The sequence below is a fragment of the Pteropus alecto genome, unplaced genomic scaffold (genome assembly GCF_000325575.1).
Source record: "Pteropus alecto unplaced genomic scaffold, ASM32557v1 scaffold22, whole genome shotgun sequence".
NCBI classification, from domain to species: domain Eukaryota; kingdom Metazoa; phylum Chordata; class Mammalia; order Chiroptera; family Pteropodidae; genus Pteropus; species Pteropus alecto.
The window spans coordinates 15484388-15504688 of NW_006434839.1; the positions used below are offsets into that span (position 1 = coordinate 15484388).

The 20301-nt window shown below is 37.5% G+C and overlaps 1 protein-coding gene across 1 annotated transcript in view; it reads left to right on the forward strand.

The window, feature by feature from the left end:
• The window catches only part of FAM3C (family with sequence similarity 3 member C), a 47115-nt gene that overhangs the window by 412 nt on the left and 26402 nt on the right, over window positions 1-20301 (forward strand). The window contains exons 2-3 of the mRNA XM_006910571.3: window positions 14070-14123; window positions 18034-18138. Coding sequence (XP_006910633.1) covers window positions 14111-14123; window positions 18034-18138 — 118 coding nt within the window. The 5' untranslated portion in view covers window positions 14070-14110. The remainder of the gene's footprint in view (window positions 1-14069; window positions 14124-18033; window positions 18139-20301) is intronic.

Sequence of the window (20301 nt, forward strand, 5' to 3'; positions counted from 1 at the left end):
CACCGGGCGGCGCCTGCACCTGGCGCTGGGCTGGGCGCTGGTACCTGGGGCGCGCGGTCAACGCGGGGGCTGCGCCTGGTGCTCGAAAATGTGTGCTGAGTGCTGTACAGAGGCGGGAGAAGGAGTTGATGTTACATTTGAACTCAGTGAAGGGCCATGTTGGCCCACTGGTGAAGTTTTAGTGTCTCCTGACCTGGAGGCACTTTTAATTTTAAAACCTATCCAGCCCATTGGTGTTGGGTGTCATTGATGAATGTGCAGTTTCTTTTTCTTTTTCCCCATTTGTTTACTATCCTCAGTTTCTACTATGTGTGACGATGAGTGACCCTAGAACTAAATAATATCAGTGACAGATTGACGATTTGATATTGAGATATACAGCTGGGATTTTTTTTGTTTTCATCATCTTCTACCTTTAGATTTTTTCTCGTATGATACAGAACTACTGTCTAATTGACAGACCCTTGTCTTTTTTCTTTTTATTTAGTCAAAAATACATGGACGTGATGGTCCTAGATAATATTAGATTGCTTACTAAGCACTGTGCCAAGTGCGTTCGTAGACACATTTGTTTCTTACAACCCCCAAAATAGGTCATTTTATCTGTTCTAATTTTGCAGAGATTACATGAACTCCCCTGGAGGTTACATAAAAGTTGATGCTGACAATAGATCCCCATTCCTTGGACCCTTGACCACCTTGCAGGACTAGTAGTAACCTGTCACATGTTTCCAGGTTCTGGGAAACATTGCTGTTACAGTCACAGTCATGGGCCACATAATAGTGCTTCAGTCAACTGCAGATGGATGGTCCCATATTATAATGGAACTGAAAATTTTTCTGTCACCTGATGATGTCATAGTGCAGTGCATTACTCACATGCTTGAGGTGATGCTGGTGTAAACAGACCTGTGCTGCCAGTAGTATAAAAGTAGGACACAGTTGACCCTTGAACAGCTGAGGTTAGTGGCTTATACTCCTGCCAAGTGGAAAATTCACACATAAGTCTTGACACTGGAGTCGCCTTTCCCATCTCTGGGTTTGACCAGCCATGCATGGAAAACGGTATTTTCACATTCCCAACTTTGGATTCCCCACTGTGGGTCAAATGGACTGTTTTATATTCACAGTTGAATACCAAATGGGAAGGGCTGACTGTATTTATTGAAAAAAAAAGTCCACATATGAGAGGAACCTCACACTTGAAAGATGTGTTATTCAAGGGTCAACTGTATGCATAGTACGTAATACTTGATAATATACAACTGTGTTACTGGTTTATGTATTTATTATCCTATACTTTTTATTGTTATTTTAGCATGTACTCTTTAATTATAAAAAAAGGTTTACAGTAAAACAGTATGCCATGCTACACCTGTGGCATCCTCATATATACTGTGTTTACCTCATCTCTTGATTGGATTATATTATCTTGTGCTAGATTTATTGTTTTGTACAGTATCATACTATGCAGGCTTGTAGCCTAAGGCCAGTAGGTTTTAACATATAGCCTAGGTATATAGTAAGCTGTGCCATCTAGATTTGTGTAAATGTACCCCATGATGTTTGCACAAGGACAGAATTGCCTATTGACACTTCTCAGAACGAGTCTTTGTTGTTAAGTGATGCATGACTGTATTCAGTGTATTACAGAGTACAAAGGGATCTCCATTTAACTCAGAAAAATGAAAGTTAATAACTATGCTGTTCACATATCTTCTTTAATCCTTTCCTTTCTATCTCAATGCCACCATCCTAGGTCACATCCTAGGTTGCAAAGCATCTGGCTTTGATAGCGTTCTCTGTACCTCTTTTAAAAGCTGCCAGTCTCTTGAACTGATTAAGTCACTTTTTTTTTTTTCACTTTTATACAAGTGTAGAAGCTTTGTTTTACAAATTCTGTGTAATGTTTTTTCAGTTCATTAAAGACTAGGATTACTTGATAGTAAGAAATAAGAGTTCAATGCAGTAATTCTCACCCTGAGGACCTTTCAGAATCATCCGCAGATAAGGCATTTTATTTATTTTCAAGTATAGTTTTTATACAGTCGTATTGGTTATATTAGTTTCAGGTGTACAATATAGTGATTCAACATTTTTATAACTTACAGTGTGATCACTCCCACTAATTCTAGTAATCATCTGTCACAATGTGAACTTTTTAAAAAAAGGATACAGGGCAGGCTCCCTAGAATGCCCAGTGTAGGGGGCTTCTACTGAAAAGGGAGTTAAAGTAAGACTGCTGTGTTAAAGCAACTTTCGAAATTAACTTGATTTTTTATTACAAAATTTTAATATGGATTGTTACCTTAAGCATTGCCAAGTAATCTTTTCATAATCAATGAAGCTACATTCAAACGAAAGGAATTGGAGAGAGAGACTGTTGAATGGCAAAAGAGTAGTGTTCCCTGATGGGGATCATAAGAGCCTTATTATTTTTTACCACATAATTTAGGTCTTAAATGGCGAGTCTCAGAATTTAAAAATTTTTATTCATTTAAAAATGGAGAGTACCTACTATGTGCCAGTAATTATTACAGGTATTATGAATACCATGAATAAGACATCTTGGGCCCTCATGAAGCTACTATCTGTGAGGCAGTCAGCCTCCTCTCCCTCTCTCTCTGTCTCCCCCACCCCCACCTTGCTTTATACCCATTTCATAAAGCTAAAAGGTCCAAGACCCAAGAAGCAAAAGATTTTGGTCTTAGGTATCACAAAAATCCAGCTCAGAGCTTAGTACATTAGCAAAAATCTCTCCGGAACTTAGTCCAGAAGGGTTCTTGTTCTTGGGATCAGGTAATGTGGATTTTAAACAGTAGTTCTGCATTTCATTATTTTGTCTGCATTTTGTTATTTTGTGAATGGCATTGACCAAATTATTTAATAATCATGCAATGCCTTGTTTTCTTAATCTGGTTGCAGAGATTGAACAAGATTCCCAAGGTCTTGAAACTTTAAAAGGTTTTATGATTTTTATTCAGTTTCCAAAATAAGGTCAGCTGACTCTCTCAGAGGAGGTAATTAAGTGTTCCAATACCTCTGAGTTACCACAGCTGACCCTCTCAATATTCCTACTTTTCTTCATTGGTTATTCTGTTTGGTTGAATTGTTCTCATTACTTACATTTTCCTTATTTCTAGTCTAATTTTTTCATCTGTTTTCATGATTTTTATAGTTTTATTCTAGTGAGTTTTCTCTTTCCAATTTCCTTTTAAAAATTAAATTTAATTCATATAACATAAAACTTACCAGTTTAAAGAGTACAGTTTATTGACATTTAGTACCTTCACAGAGTTGTGCAGTCATCGCTTCTGTTTAGTTGAGAACACTTCTGTCACCCCCAAAGGGAACTTCATGTCCATTAAGCAGTTACCCCCCATTCACCCTTTCCTCCAACCCCCAGCAGCCACTAGTCTGCTTTCTATCTCTGTGGGTTTACCTGGTCTAGATATTTCATGTAAATGGAGTCATACAATACGTGATCATTTGTGTCTAGCTTCTCTCACTGATTATGATGTTTTACAGGTTCGTCCATGTCATATAGCGTGTGTCATTCCTTTTTATGATTGAATAATAGTCCACTTACAGATATATACCACATTTTGTTTATTCGTTCATCCATTGATGAACCCTGGTTAAGTTTTAGTGTGAAAATGAGGAAAACTCTAGAAATGAGTCAGTTCCTGAATTGATTTTCATCCTTAGTTCTACAAGGATTGTAGAGGTTGTATCGTGGTACCAGGTGTACTACCTGTCAAAACCATTATCTGCAGTTAAGTGATCAGTGAATGTGTTTTGAAGGAACTTTGGTCCATAAAAATTATTTTTTTAATTTATTCAGAAAATTTTACACTAGAAGCTTCTTACTACTTATTCTTTGCAAGTGGCTGCTTCCCAGTAACCCTTTATCATAATGAGAGAGGGCTGTGGTTCATTTAGTTTTACTGACTCTAAAGTCCACACTACTTCCCTCATTTAACACATCTGAAATGAGGATTAGGTTTACAACATATTTGTTCTTAGTAGTATATGAAATAATGGTGTACTTACAAACAGCTTAGATTAATAAAACACCATACCTGGTTCTTTGAAACCCTAACTGCCATGGAACCCACAGTACAGACAGGACAATTCCTGAGCCCAGAACCCCTAGGAGTGAGGATTAAAACCCCTGCAAGGTTAAGAAGCTCCCCAGCTTTCAGGGTTTTTGTTTTGTTTTCGTTAGAATTGGTATGCCATCCAGGGTCCTTGGGCAGATGAAACCACTCTGCTCCTCCATTTCTTCACATAGGTCTGACAGAATTAGTATATGTAGTATATATGTAGGGGAATTCTTAAACATTCATTCAGAATGGGATCCTGTCACTTCTCATCTGATATAATGTAAAATAGTTATATGAGATGAAGGTAGTTACACTGTATATAAATTTGTGCCTCTAATCTCTAGCAATTTATGAAGTAGATACTTATTTACCCTGTTTATGTTCAACTTCTTATAGTTAAAATATATGCACTATTATTTTTGCCATTATCCTCAATAACATCTGTATCCATTCATCCTTCTCGAAGGTGTGGTGTAGGATTAAAGTAGTTAGATTATAGCTCTTTACTCAACAGTTGCAGAACTCTGAAGGAGCAGGCAGAACTAAATGTCATTTTATCTTGTTTTCTGTTTGGGGGATGTTTGCTCTCTCAGTTACAGAAATTTGATCACCATTTCAACTGGATGATGACTTTTTAAGCAAAATTCTGCGCTGGTAGATGAAAAATGTCAAGACATTTGGTTAATTTTAAAAACAACAATCTGCTGTAACCATTACAAACAGGAGTTCTGTTTCTCAGCACATTGTCCCTGGATTTATTCACTGCCACCTCTCCTCACCCCCCACAGGAGATCTGGCCTAGAGTCAGGCTAATTTCCACTCATTGGTAAGGGAAGAATGAAAATGCGTGTCGTGTGAATTTTACCTTTGGGCTTTTTTGGCATAAATCTGACTCACTTTTTTTTTTTTTAATTCCCCTAAATTTCTCTGTGTTTGGATTGGTGTAGATCTGAAGTTCTCAGATCTGAGCTTGAATGAGAATCAGCTGGGGAGCTTCTTAACCTTGCAAGAGTTTTAATCCTCCTAGGGGTTCTGGGCTCAGGAATTTGTGTTTCAAAAAGCCTGCTGTAATTGTGGTGTCCATACTGTGGGTTCCATGGCAATTAGGGTTTCAAAGAACCAGATATGGTGTTTTACTAATCTAAGCTGTTTGTAAGTACGCTATTATTTCACATATTACTAAGAAAAAATATTTTGTAAGCCTAATCCTGATTTCAGACATGTTAGATGAGGGAAGTAGTGTGCACCTTAGAGTCAGTAAAACCGAGTGAACCACAGCCCCCTCTCGTTATGATAATGGGTTATTGGGAAGCATAGAAACTATGAAACAAAGTAATTATAATGCAACATTTCTCCAGATCTTTTACCATGTTTATAAGAGTTTAAGGTGTCCTTACTTGTCATTTATTTGTAATGATGATCATGATGCAGGACAGGGCAAATTCCCTGCACTGAGAGAGAGGGTTCTTGGCGGAGAATGTAGAAAGTATTCGAACACACGCCAAAGTTAGAATCAAAAGGAAAGTTTATTGGAGAAGGGGTAACACTTGACAGAGTGTGGTTTCCTGTCAGAGGCAGAGAGAGACTCGGAAGGACAGAGACAATAGAGACAAGGACAGTGAAAGAGACAGAGTAAAGGCACTGAGAGAGACCCTGAAAGTGATGGGGAATTCAGTTTATATATCATTCTTTAGTTCCTGTGAGTTATAGTTCCTTTGATGTGGACATACAGTGAGGGAGGATAAGAGTATGTAGCATGAGAACGTAAGAATATATGTAGCGTGAAAGGTCTGCTGGCAATTCCCAGCCTTTAATCCATAGGTTCCCCATGGTTTTAGCCATAGGGAATGAACAATTTTATTTTGTGTAGGGTGCTACTTAAAGACTCTTGTTTTTCCTGTTTCCCCTTCACAGGTGTGGGAAATGGGTTGTTAGCAATCCCAGCAGAAATCTTCCTTTGTTCTGCAGGTGTCCTCTATCAGCCTGGCTGCAGGGCTGATCAGCATATTGCAGTCTCTGAATGTAGCTTGATTTAACATTTAGTTTTCTTGCCTCCTCCCTACATTAATTATACTGATGACTGTTTTAAAATGCAACTTAGCTTTTAATTACAGAGTATAATAATGCACTCCAGTTTGGCCCCATATTATTTTCATCCTAACCATTTCCAGTCATTTATGTGTTGATGGTTCAGTTTAGAAGTCTTATTTCTAACTTCTTTGTACTTTAGTGATTTCCACTTTGTAATTACAGTCCACTGAAATATTTACTTAATGTCACATTGATGTTGGGTGTGGCTTGATCATTTGAGTGTTATCTTATCATCACTCTAACCCTCATTAAGGCTAGCTGATTATAAGCATATATACCAGCCACCTACCGCCCTCTCAAGTAGTGTTAGGATATAGTGGTAATTAATAATCAGGATTAAGCACTAAATCTCTGTCAGAGTAAACCTGAACTTTGGCTGCCAACTCAAAGAGAATGCAGTGGTGGCATATTGGTAATTGAAAGAGAATATCTGTAGGTGAGAACAAATCTGTCTTCACTGATGAGCATTCAGGGAAGCACAGCCCCTCCTGCTCATGGTGCTTCCTACAGTGGCATCATCTTGGACAATGAAATATCTTTGTGGGGAAAAAGTTACCTATGTTAGATTTGGGAGGGGAAACAGAATACGTGCCCATTTAGTGCTTAATCACTTGACATCTTTACAGAAAACATGGTTAAATGCTTGTCGATCAACTGAAATATTTTAGAAATCTGATGCCTCACATTTCTGGAGAGGTAAGAACTTTAGGTCTCTAACTAATTCATGTTGGTCGGAGGAGCTGTACTATGAACTCAATGTTGAGCTGAACCACATTGAAATGCTTTCAGAATGCGGTGTGTGTCATCTGTTACGTTTGGTTATGACAAGGAGAAAATTCTGAGATGTCCTAAATTAAATTACAGCAGGCTGGAGGGTGAAAGGAAGAGATTAGAGAGGTTAATCAGTTAACAACTGCAGGGCAAAACCAACAAAAGACTGCTTACACTCCTCAGTGTTTGGTGACCTTTGGAATAACTTCCACGTGGAGCCACGATTATCCAGAGAGAATAGTCCAGTTGCCAACCACCCGTGGCCACAGACCACAAGGCCCTCTGCTTCTTGCTTACCCACGATCTTCCCAGACTGTTGCCCACAACCGATCCCGAAGAACAAATGCTTCTTCCTTATGGACCCGGCACCTCTCCCAGAACTAGCGCCGCCTCACCTTCTCCCACCCCCTTTGTCTATAGCCAGTGTAAATTCTTTCAGAATGGCTCACATCTTTCTTCCCCAAACTGTTAGCATAAAAGAGCCCCATCAAGTCCAGGACTGTGGACGTGTTGTCCTCCACCTGGCACAACTGCCGTGGCTCACGCTGTGTGCCCCAGGCAGGGTCTGCTGCTTTCTCTGGCTAGCATTTGGCTCAATACACCCTTTCTTTCAGAAAAGTTTCTGGCGTTGAAAAAAGTTTAAGTTACTTCCCCATACACTAACACAGTGGGGCAGAGTTGGTCTAAGGGCACCTTTGCTAACTGGTTTTTAACTGTAGGGACAAATTGGTATTATAGTTAGATTTTGTCTTTTTTTTTCTTCTTGATAGAATTTTATATAGCTGCTATAGATTAACTAGAAACTTTCAGTGTTATTCTCTCCATCCACTGTCAGGAGAACCAAAAAAAAAAACAAGGCATAGCTAAGATCATTCATACCCTCGTTCACCAGTTACTATGTACAGATTTGAAAATTGGACAGTGAAGAAGGCTGATAGGAAAAACATTTGATTCATTTTAAATTCAGTGTTGCAAGAGAGCCCTACAAATACTTGGAGCACTAGATAGAGGAAACAAGTGGGTCCTAGAGCAAATTAAGCCTGAAACATCGCTGGAGGCAAAAATGACAGCACTGAAGCTGTCTTTCTTTGGGCACATCATGAGAAAGCAGGGTTCTTTGAAAAAGAACAATGCTGGGAGAAATAGAAGGCAGCAAGAAAAGATGACTAACTATGAGATGAATAAAAAGCCACAGGCACGAGTCTACAGGAGCTGAGTAGGGCTGTTGAGGACAGTACATGGACAGTACATCATTCATTCATAAGGTCGCCAAGGAGTTGGTGCCGACTCAAGGGCATGTAAAACACACACCAATTTATGGTGGACAGTGGAGGAAAGCTCAATCCACCCAGTATAATCCCAGTAGGTTTTATGTCAAGCATTGGTTAACAGTCTATGTGGTGGGGGCTGGGGATGGCAATGGGGTTAAAACTACTTTCTGGCTCAGTTGTGATTTTCCATTTATACTTTTAGTCCTGTTTCTATTTCTTAGCCACATTTAAACATTAATCATTTTTAAATGTCATTTCGATATGATGCCATTAAGAAAATAAAAGCTGTATGATACTAGTTCAGGTAACTTAAAAATCCAGGCATAGATCATCCATATCCTTCTGTTCCTAAGGTTTTCAATAGAACATTAAAGTTTTATTCTAAAAGATTTATTTATTGCTTTTTGTTGAGCCATTATTTAAAAATTTTTGGTCTGTTGCTCTGCAGTCTTACCTTTTTAAAGGCCACATTGCAGGAGTGGATGCATTTATATTTTTCTCAGTGATTTTTTGGAAAAGGTATTCTTGGCATTATAGACTTCACACCAATCTCCTCTCCCCCTTCTAAATTAAACAATCAAACAAACGAACGAATGAACAAAAACCTTTGTTTTTGCACCTTTTTCTCCTAGTCAAAATGTAAAGTTACTTTGGTTACTTAAAAACCTAGGATATTTTTCTAGTTGTTAGGTAGTCATTAAAAAATTTTCCCTTTAATATTATCAGGTCATACTTTTAAAAGACGTACGACGTGTCTTAAAATAATTTATTTTTTAAAAATCCATTTTACAGGATTCAATATCAGTCTCCTACTAAAATACTTTCTCTAGTAATTGGATTTTTTCTATTAAGCATTTAGTGTTAACACCAAATTTTATTAAATTCACAATATTTGTAACAGTGGAAGCAACTCAGACATCATACTCAGTTTTTTAAATGTTAAGATTCTTTCAAGTGAATGCAACCTTCTTACCCCTCTTCATTTTGTTATTTCAGAATTTATTCAGCCTGGCAAGATGTTTGTATAGCAGCGTCTGGGTGAGACAGGGTACTTTATAGCAGTCTGTGGTGGTAACTTTTTATGTAAGAAAACATTTTAAAAGATAAATATTTGGAATTTTAAAAGCTAAACAGATGCACGGTTAACCTGTCCTTCCTTTTTAAGCATTACTTAAAATAATCACTTTTAAATACCTATATAAAGAAAACTGTCAGTTTCTCCTCACCCAACATGATTTTACAGTTAATGAAATGGGAGATAAGATTTAATTTTATCCCTCTTTTTTAAATATCTCCTGTGATCACTTTGGAAAATGTTCCAGAACCTAGATGCATTTCTGCCTTTTTTTATAGATGGACAGCTTCATAGGAATGGGAGGATTTTTTTCCTTTTGAAAGAATCCATTATATTGTTTCTCATGGAGTATATGCTTATTCCATGGAGAGCAACTGATGAGGAAAATGTAGAATGACTGCTTTCTAACTAGAATGCAAAGCATAGTGGTTGCAATAGAGACATTGTGGCCTAAAATATTCTGTCTGCCCTTCTTACAGAAAAAGTTTGCCAACACTGGCTCTATTTTATTCACATAAATGCAGGTATTTTTGCAAATAATTTTTTTAATAACATTTTTGTTTGTAAATGTAAAATCAGAATAACCTAGTGACTTAGTTGTATCATTCTTTTGTGATTTTAGTATTATCTCTCTTTAACTGCCCTGGAACTGAAAATTTAGTCTTTTGCATTCTGTGTTCTATATTTTCCTAATCGATTGCTCTCCATGGAAGAAGCATATACTCCATGAGAAACAATATAATGGATCCTCAAAAAAAAGAAAAAATCTCTCATTCTTATAAATGAAACTGTCCATCTATATAGAAAAGACAGAAATGTGTCTAGGTTCTGGAATGTTTTACATTCTGATTTTGAGGGGTGCAGTGTTAGTCTGGGTTCTCCAGAGAAACAGAACCAATAGGAGATAGATTAGATAGACAGACAGACAGACAGAAGGAATTGGTTCATGCAGTTGTAAAGACTAAGAAATCAAAGGCTCTGCAGTTGGCAGGCAGGAGACCCAGGAGAGTCATTGGTAGAGTTCAAAGGCCTGAGAACTGATGGTGTAAGTTTCAGTCCAAGTCTGGAGACAGGTGAAATCCTGATGTCCCAGCTCAGAGACAGAGTGCGTTCTCCCTTAGCCTTTTTTGTCCTGTTTAGGCCTCCAACACATCGGATGAGGCCCACTCACTTTGGGGAGGGCACTCTGCATTACTCATGTTAATCTCATCCAGAAACACCCGAAACACTCTCACACACATACCCAGAATAATGTTTGGGGACCCTGTGACCCAGTCAAGTTGACACATAATTAACCATTGCTAGTCCTGAATATACTTTATCTGCTTGTGTTTTGACCTTTTTTTTTCCTCTTAGTCTTCTTGAAAAGCCCCAGCTCACACGAATATTAGAATTGTATGAACTTTACTCAGTTAATTCATTTAAAACTGCATTTTTGCCAGCACTGAGATAAAGTTGAATTGAATAATAGTTTATATATACGGAGTATAATTTGTAGTATTTTCTTCTGGTTTAATTAAGTAGTTATTGTTTGTTAACATTAGATGCATCAATAGGTATGTCCGTGTACTTCATTTTCTTGCATCCTTTCTGTGTTGGACGGAGGTTCTAATACACATGCTTAGTCATTTTGACAAACTGCCAGATCTCTGGAGTGGCCAGTTGACAGCAGAGATTAGCAATTCCCAGAGCAATCATCTGCGAAAGCTAAATTGACTGGCATGGACTTCTGTCAATGAGCTTCTTATATCAAAGTATGTCAGTAAGCTGCTGGGGCGAAAGGGAAGTGGATTTGTTTGTAGTATCAGCTTCTTTATCTTTCATATGACCTTAGACAAATCATTCGACCTCATCTGTAATGCCATTGTAACACCCACTACAAATGGAGTGTTTGGGAAGATTATATAAAATAAGTGTGCATGAACTGCTGTGCTACATGCATGGTTTATGTTAACTGGCAAGACCTTCCCCTTCTGATAATTATTTCTGTGGCTCATTTTGTTGACGTAGAATGGTGTTATAATTCATACAATGTAGCTGGGGTCCACTCATTAAGAAAAGAATGAAAATATCGCTTGACCTGTGTTCTTATTGCTTGTTCCTGAAGTTAATTGATTCTAGGACCGTAACTGCTTATTCAGGTCTAATTTTAACAAAACTTTCCTAAATTAGACTATAGTAGATATTTGGGCTAAAGGAAATGGTAAAATTACAAAACATTCAAAGAAATCCAGTTTATCAGTCTGAGACCCTAACTGAGGCTCCCTTCTTGAGGTTAGGTCACATACTTATTTAATGTTTATCCAGAATAGTGTTTCACTGCTCAGGGCTGTCACAGTGGCCCTCCTTGCAGTGGACTCTGAGATCCTTGTGCATTTACAAATCAGCAACCTGATCTGATCTAGTCATTTATCTAAGACACTGAATCTTCTTGTTTGGGCCTATATGTGTTTCACAAACGTACTATCTGTTGTTTTTGGTTTTTTGTTTTAATCTGCCCTGAAATTATTTTCCCTTACCATCAGTATTCTAGTTTTGATAAGTGGCTCTAATTTCTGTATCTCTACCTTTTAATGAACATATAAGAAAAATTATAAATTCTTTTACCTGGATTAAAGAGCTCTGAAATTCTTTTACCTGGATTAAAGAGCTCTTCTGGATTAAAGAGCTCTGAATTTCTAGCAGAGGTATTTTTATCCTTTTATTGCTGTGATCATTTTCTGTGGACCTGTTCTGTTCCCACCTGATTGTTGGAGGTTCAGCTTCAGGTTTATACCGAATTCCATTAAGTTGGTGTTTGTTTCCCCCTAAGATAATTATATGTCATGATTTTCTTTGTTTTAAAATGTCCTCCTAAAATGACAAGTTAGGAATGATTTGGAAGTAGCGCATCATAAACACGCTCCTTGATTTGCTTTCAGATATATTCAATACTCTTTATACTGGTTTGCATTTTTGCAACACTGGTTTTGCAACATTAGTTAAGCAAACTAATTAAAAATGTTATGACTGAGATGAGATTTTGATTTAGAGATTTTACTAAGTGTTTCTGAGAAATTGAATGGAAAACACGAATTCAGCTAGACAGTTGTCGTTGCTTATATTGCAGTCTTACTCTAGTGATCAGTTTAGGAAGAGGCATGTTGGGCAGTGCAAACAGATGGCAGGTCTATGCGGCAGTGACTTTAATTGTACAGGTGGGGCCCCAGCGGGTCATGGAAACAGTGAAATAAAACAGCAAATGTCTGCCCAACTCTATCACGCTCTCAAAGAAATTTTCCTATTATTTTGGAGTATTAGCTGGGAGGAAAGGCATGTGTGTTGTGAACATAGTGTCCATTTTAACTGGGAGTCAAAAGAGGATTTATAGCCACATGGGGTTTTCACTTGAAAAGCTGAGGTTTTTTTTTTCCACTTTTACGTGACAGTTTGTGGATACTTGAGAATCTCTTGTTTCCTTTTGACACTTTCTGAGCCTGCGGCTAAGTAGTTAGTTTAAATAGATAGAGAACATGGACTTTTTCTATTATGTGGAAGATGTTCAGAAACTAACAAAGGTAGAGAAATCAATAGTGTTGATATTTTCGTCAGGGTAGGCTGGGGAGAAGAAAGGGAGTTAGCGTAAGAGCATTCATCATTTGGATGCTTGCCACCCCTCTCTACCCTGCTTATTTCTTATTGGTGGCTAAGAAAACAGGATTTCTCACTTCCTTTTAGTGTCCTTCAGGAGTTTGCCATTATTTTTATTTGACACATTCTATGTGTTACTAGATCAGACCTCAACATCAAACATCAATCAGTATGAAAATAGTCTAAAATAAAGATGTATTTTTGATTAATGTGATTTGTTAATCAAAATTTTCTTTTGCATTCCTTTCCTGTACAGTAGGTTGGGTACACTGTGGTAGCTCTCTAGCTAAACTTGGGCATGAATTTCCTGTCAGGCTCATTTACTTGCTTTTCCATTTGCTTTTTAAAATTTTACCTTTCTTGAACTATTTCTTAGGAGGGAAATACACATACACAGAATTTTTTTTCCCCAGTATCTATTGCTTGTTGTTATTAGGATAAAATCAAAGAGTAATTTCTTCACTGGTGGATAATGTAGGTGATAATTGCTGGGATATTTTAAATTGTGAGTCTATACTTCTGAATATATTCTTTTAAAAACTTAAAAACATGAAGAGGAAGAGAACCCTGGTATTAAAATAAGAAGCCCCAAAAGTGCTTTTCATAGTGACACCTAAATTATGTCTCACTAAAAAAATAGTGGCATCGTATAGTGAAGTGAGTGAGCCCTGGAGCGGGAGCCAGCAGACCTAAATCCTGCCCCATTCTGCAAATAATTTGTTCCGTGGCTGGATGAGCAGCTTAACCTCCATGGACCTCAACTGTAAACCGAAAGTTTGCAACTAAGTATCCAAAGATCTTTATAGATGTGTAATTATTGAGAGTAATAAGGCATTATCTTCTCTTCACATACTTGATGGCAGTTTTTTCTTCATTTGTTCATTCAGTTAGGGAGCTGGGGGACAGAGCAATGTTAAGACATGACTGCCCTCTCAGTAGCTTTTGTGGTCCAGTGGAAGGAGACAGGCCCAGTGATAAGAGTTTTTCCATTAGCTATCAGTAACTGGTAGAATACTTAGAAATGTCATGACAGTTATTTAATTAGTTTACTATGTACACCCCACTGAGTCGAAAGAGGAACGCTGCTTGTAGACCTAATCTGTATGCCTTTTCTTTTGATTTTAGGAGTTATTTAATGAAAAGTGCCATAGATTGAAAAATCGAAGATGAGGGTAGCAGGTAAGAGATTTAATTCATAGAAATAATTTTGCTTTTTGTGTAACCTGTTCATTTAGTAATGACTATAGGAGAGGGTAAATAATCTATTCTATATTGAGTGCAAAGCTGAAATATAACAAACTAAATCATCATTTAGCCTCTACTTTTTAATGTAGTTGGCAAATCATGAATTGGTCATTTAGTGAATGTTACATAAATGTTTGGGGGCACTTTTGTTGAAGTTATGCTAAATAATTTAAGTTGTGGTTTCGAAGTTTATATTCTTATCCATTAAGCTTATTTGCCTAATGATACACATATAATGTCTATATAAAGAATCATTTGATAACCTAGGAGGGCTGATTTTTGTTTTTCCTAAGTTCTAGCTTGTTGAGGAAGTGAGCTGTAAAGTTTAAAAGCTTAAATTTTTCCTACGTATATACATAAAACTAGAATATTGAAGGAATCAACAAAATGTATTTTTGCTAGTTCAAGTTCAGTCTGCCTAAGTGAGGTTAAGTGTAGGGACATCTGTTCCTTAGGCAGCATAGTGAGGAAATTGAAAAACACCACTTGCTGTTCATAGTATTAAGGTAGTTATCCTTAAACATTATAAAAAGGCAGATCCATAATAACTGGAGGGGCTGATGACCTCTTCCTACCTATAGTGAAAATAAGCGTGATCCTGCCACTCCCACCTTCCCCCAGCACAGCACAGGCCCTAAAGAAAAATGCACTCTTTACATAGAAATTCTGCTAAGTGTGTGTCCAACATAGGAGATAACTTGTAATTTCTCAAAATCAAAGTAGTCTTTCTTTAATTATCATCTTCTCACCAGCAAACAAAGTTTTTTCCTGTGGTCTCCCACAGGAAATCTCTTAGAAGTATCTACAGTCAGGGTGGGTAGCAACAAGTCTTCTTGATTCAGCCATAATTATGTAGAATCGGGTGCCGGTGATTAAACATGATTATTAAATACAGATAACTGAGGGGTGTTCACAAATGCCTTTGTAGAAATTTGAAAATCTGGATCTCTTGGTCATGAACTTATAAAAAAACATTCTTTTTTGAGTAGCTGTACAGTTATTAAGGGAAAATATTCCCAGAAACCAAGAGCTTATTTATGGTTTAAAAAAACATGTTGTAATGTCTTTTAAAAAAAAGATCTTCAAATATAGCAGGACTATTTATGATTACATGTTTCTAGATGATTTTATTATTTAAAATAAAACTAGTTTCTCTTTCTCATATGATACTATATTCATTCTAGTTGAAATGAACTTTTTTATCTAGTCCATTTCTCTGATTCTGACAATAGCAACATTAATTGATGTAATTATTCACTGAGTGCTTACTTGTTTGGCACTGTTCGTACTGTAGATCTTCAGGGAATTGCTTTTAATGAATGAATAAGGAAGATTAGCTATTAGTTTATTGCTTTTAAACTAATTCTAATTAAAAGAAATATCCTGGTTGGTTTGAAATATCCTTATAGTCATTATCCTTACAGTGAGGCATCAAATGAGAAAAGTAGGGAAACACTCAGATTAGTGTGGTCCATGGCTGGTATAAAGAAGGAATCTTGTGGAAAGTCAGGGATGAGAACCTTGCGGAATGGGCAGGCCCCCGCAAAGTCGAGAACTGGATGATGATCAGCTCTGGGGCAGACGTTCTGTAACACATGTTCCGGAACTCTGCCTTACGGAGGCTCTGCTGGTCTTCACCGGCCTTCCCCTCTCAGGGACCACCTGCTTTTACCAGTTAGTTTCTCCTCCTCCAGCTCTTCTTTCTCTTAGAGCTTTTGTGTCTTCCTGGTTCTCCTGACGGTCCACTGTAAGTGAATGGATCTTGGTTTAAGATCTACCACTGACCGGTTATATGAACATAGACATGCATCTAAATTCTTAGCCTTGTTTTTCTTGTAAAATGAAAATAATATCTCGAAAAGCTGTGTGAGTGGTATTATGCTTATAAAGTATTTAGGTCTACAGTAGGCACTAAGTAAACGGTGTACCTGTGTATTACATATATGTGTGTGTGTGATATAGTATATGTATGTATATATGTACATATATATGCTATATATAGCTTGTTTAGTGTAGGCTCAGGTTTAGTTTGGTATTGGATTTAGTCTAGAACTTTTATATATTATAGACTTGGTATTTAATATTTCAATAGTAAACAACAAAGATTTCGTATATCTGCTTTAAGGGATAGAGAAAGTTTATCTCTAGTTGCATCTGCCCACAATTGCTAGAAAATGAGATGTTAAGACTCTCTGTCATCTGATATATAATCTCTAGGCCCTCATTCTTAAATGATCAAGAAGAAATATGACAACAGTTACCGTTCATCTATATAGTAGACACCTGTTGAAGGTATTGCTATGTACAAGGCACTCTGCCAGATACTGTATGGGGAAGGTTTCAAAGCCTCATGGAATTTTCCTGTCTTAAGAAGCACAGTTTTTGGAACAGAAAAGATAGAAAATGAAGGGGAGGGTGATTAGTTTAGATTTGGGCTTCTTCATTGCCACTTCATTTCTATATTTGTAGAGTGTTTCTCAACAGAAATGAACAGAACATTTCTTAGAACACAGAACAGCAATGTCCTCAGCCTTTCTGGGCATCATCAGTTCATTCTCTAAGAGTTAGTCCTAATTTCTTTAAGTTTATGAAATTAGCAGGGGTATAGTGCTTTTTGCACTCTTCCTTACCCAGTAAGTTGAGTTTTAGCAGTGTTTTTGGAGAATGTAGTAATTTGGTGTTAGAACAGAGTATTGTACAAAGCACTGAACTGTGTCATGATCCCTGGATTCTGGTCCTTGTGCTGCCACTACATTATCTGTGATCTTGGGCACTTGCCTCAACCTCTGGGCCTTTGTTATCTTAAGGATGATGAAGTGACTGCTGATCCTATCCACCCTTTTTATATCAATATAAATTAAACTTTTGGTAAGAGAGAGTAATGGGAATTGGACAGAGAAATACTCATATTGTTCCCGAATAACATAATATGATGTCTCTGAAATACTAAGGGTGAGAGGAAGAAGTTTCTTTCCTGTAACTTTCTCTTTCCTTTCCCGTCACTTTCTTTTTCCTTTCCTGTCTTGCACTTTTTCTTTTTCTCTCCTGGATCTGTTTAGCTGTGGAGAAAAAGGACAAATGATGATACGTATTGAGCAGTAAATTAGTTAATAGCAGTGCTATTTGTAAGGCACGCAAAAGTGATTAAAGATATAAAGGTATGAAAACTGAGCGACTTTCTTCACGGAGCTTACCTTAGAACCACATTATGAAGCATATGTGATAGGTGCCAGATAAAGCCCCCAGCAGTGGAGAATGACTGTCTTGAACTAGGTGTCAAATATGAGGGAGAATACCTCGTTGTTCACCATAACAGAAGTGCTCGTAAAGCTCCAAGAGGTAGGTTGGCTGGCGATAGGACATTTCACTTGAGAACTCCTTGCTTAGTGGACATTCTGCTGTTGCTCTAGCTTCTCCATTCTGGTCCGGTGTTTTGGTATCATTCCCGTATAAGTGCTATTGCCCTTTTTACTGGAAAAGGCTTAGGAATGGGTCATCCAACATACTTGGTGGCAGTCTTTCATTAGCCATGATACTTTTGTGTAGTCAGCCAGCAGTCAATGGCAGGTAATTTTTTTGCATGTAAAATTAGGCAGAGGACTCAAGCAGTACTTTGTCTAGATTTCTAGACAATCTGATAACTCTTTGATCAGGGTAATCCCTTATTTTGATGGATATTTGGTAGAATTTTTGTTGTATCAAATTAGATTAAGCACCAATAGATAAAAGTAAAAATTTATTCGTCTTAAAAGTTTTTTTTATAAACTTACATTTTTCATTGAAATGTTATAGAAGTCCTGGGGGTTCATAAGCTCATTCTGAATTATTTCTGCCCTTTATCTAGGTGCTGCAAAGTTGGTGGTAGCTGTAGCAGTATTTTTACTGACATTTTATGTTATTTCTCAAGTATTCGAAATAAAAATGGATACGAGTTTAGGAAATCTATTTGGTAAGTTTCATTCTTTTCCTCTTTCTTAGGTCTTAAGTTCGATGTGATTGTCTTTAAATTTTACCACTTGTCAACATTGAGTCACTCTGCTGTTTAGTCTGTCTAAAAAAGAAAGTGTAATTATGCCAGTAAGTATGATTCATTAGAATATTTTAAAATACACAATAGAAAGTCTTAAAGTTAATTCAGTATAAAGCGTAAATCTTCTATTCAACTTTTTGAATATATTTAATGGAGTCTATTTTGTACATGCTTAGGGCCATTAATCATGGCATTCTTAATGGACATTCTAGAAGATATCATGTTTGAATTGGCTGCTAGAAAACTTGGAAGCAAACCTAGCCCTCAATTAGCAAGCGGTCAGGAGTCATGATAATGTATTTTAAATACCAGCCATAGAAATCCATCTTGCTTTCCTACCCTTATTTTCCTTCTGCTGACATTTTTTATTTGTTTAATGCTATGTTGTAAACATACTATCGTAAGCTTTCTTAACTCAGTTTTTAACAAAATATTTACCCTAATAAAAAATTAGCATTTGAAATGTTTGTATAAGCTTTGACTGTTGTTTAAGCAGGTATTAAAAAATTATGCGCTAAAGGTGAGACTATGAAATCAATAAAACAGTATTTTGACCTAGTAGGCAGAAATGAGATAAAACAGCTTTTAGATCCCCGGAACAGTGAGCTTTGCTTACTATAAATTAATATCTGAAAGGGCCTCTCAAGACATAATTCACTCACAGCTAGTTTCAAGTCTCCCTTAAGCCAGTGCTTCTCAAACTTTAATGTCAAAGGACTCTCCAGGTAATCTTGGTAAATGCAGATTCGGATTCAGTGTCTGCCATGGGGCCTAGGAGTCTGCATTTCTAACAAGCTCACAGATGATGCTGAGATCCCATACTGAGAAGGCTTTAGACAATGCTGACGTGTAGTGATCAATTTCTGTATAAACATTTTCAGATGACTTTTTTTACAATGGCTACTTAAAAATACTCGCTTGTATCACCTTGAACTGTGCCTTGACACTCCCCAGTAATAGCAATCCACTGATCTTGCTCCTTTCTACCTGCTAGAGCTCTCTCGCATTAACAACATCCCAAGCAGTTACAAACTGTAATCTTACTCCTTCAGGCTGTCCTTTTAGAAGTTTTCATCTTATCAGATTATGCAGTCCTCCCTTTCAGTCATTCCTCTTAATGTGCTAGTTATTCACCTGAACCGTCTGTTTTTCAGCACCCATCTTAAACTGATGTATCCAGGATCCAGCATAGAGTAGTTATTGCAAAGTACGGGGAGACTTAACTTTACTTCTTCAGTGTACAGCCTTTCTATTATAATGACAAGGGGACCAGCCTGGTGGCCTTTGAGAGTGCAACTGGTTTCAGATGAATGATGAGGCCCAATAACACTGAAGGCACTGAGGACTTCTTCCATGTTGCTTTGGAAACAACACGTGTAGCTAATTCTTTTAAGAAAGGCTGATGGTAAGGGAAGAAGATTATGGGATGGTAGCTTGAGGCAGAAGAAAGTCATTTTTTTTCTTTTTTGAAATAATGGAGAGACTTTCACTTGTCTATAGGCGTTGGACAAAGATTCGGTGAATTATAAATCTGTGGGAAGAGATTGAACAGACAAGAAAAGGAGGATCCTTGAGAGAAGGGAAGCAATGAACCCTTGGTACAAACTGAACTTTGGAGAAAAGGCTCTGTTTTCAGAGAAGAAGCTGGTGAAGCCAGTTTGCCCTAGTCTGGCTCTTCATCTCTAGCGTGGGCTGTATCTATAAGTATCACAGGGATGTTGCTGTGTCTGCTTCTCATCTTTGATATCTGCCTATCTCACTATTGCCAGAGCGATTAAAACTCTTCTCATTACTGGAGAATAAAATCTGTACTCCCTACTTAGGATGACACCCAAACCCCCAACCTGCCTCTGCGTTTCTCACCTGTTCTAGGCCCTCCCTACCCTGTGCTTCACACTCGCTGTGCCAATCCGCATGTGATCTAGGGACGCAGCTGCTGTCCTTTCATACCTCAGCGTTGGCTCGTGCTCATTCCTCACCCTGCACGTCTTTCTCATCTCACCTTCTTCTGTTAATCCTCTTAGTTTCTCAAAACTGCATAAATGCCTCCTCTTGAGAGAAATTGTATATGATCCTCTCTCT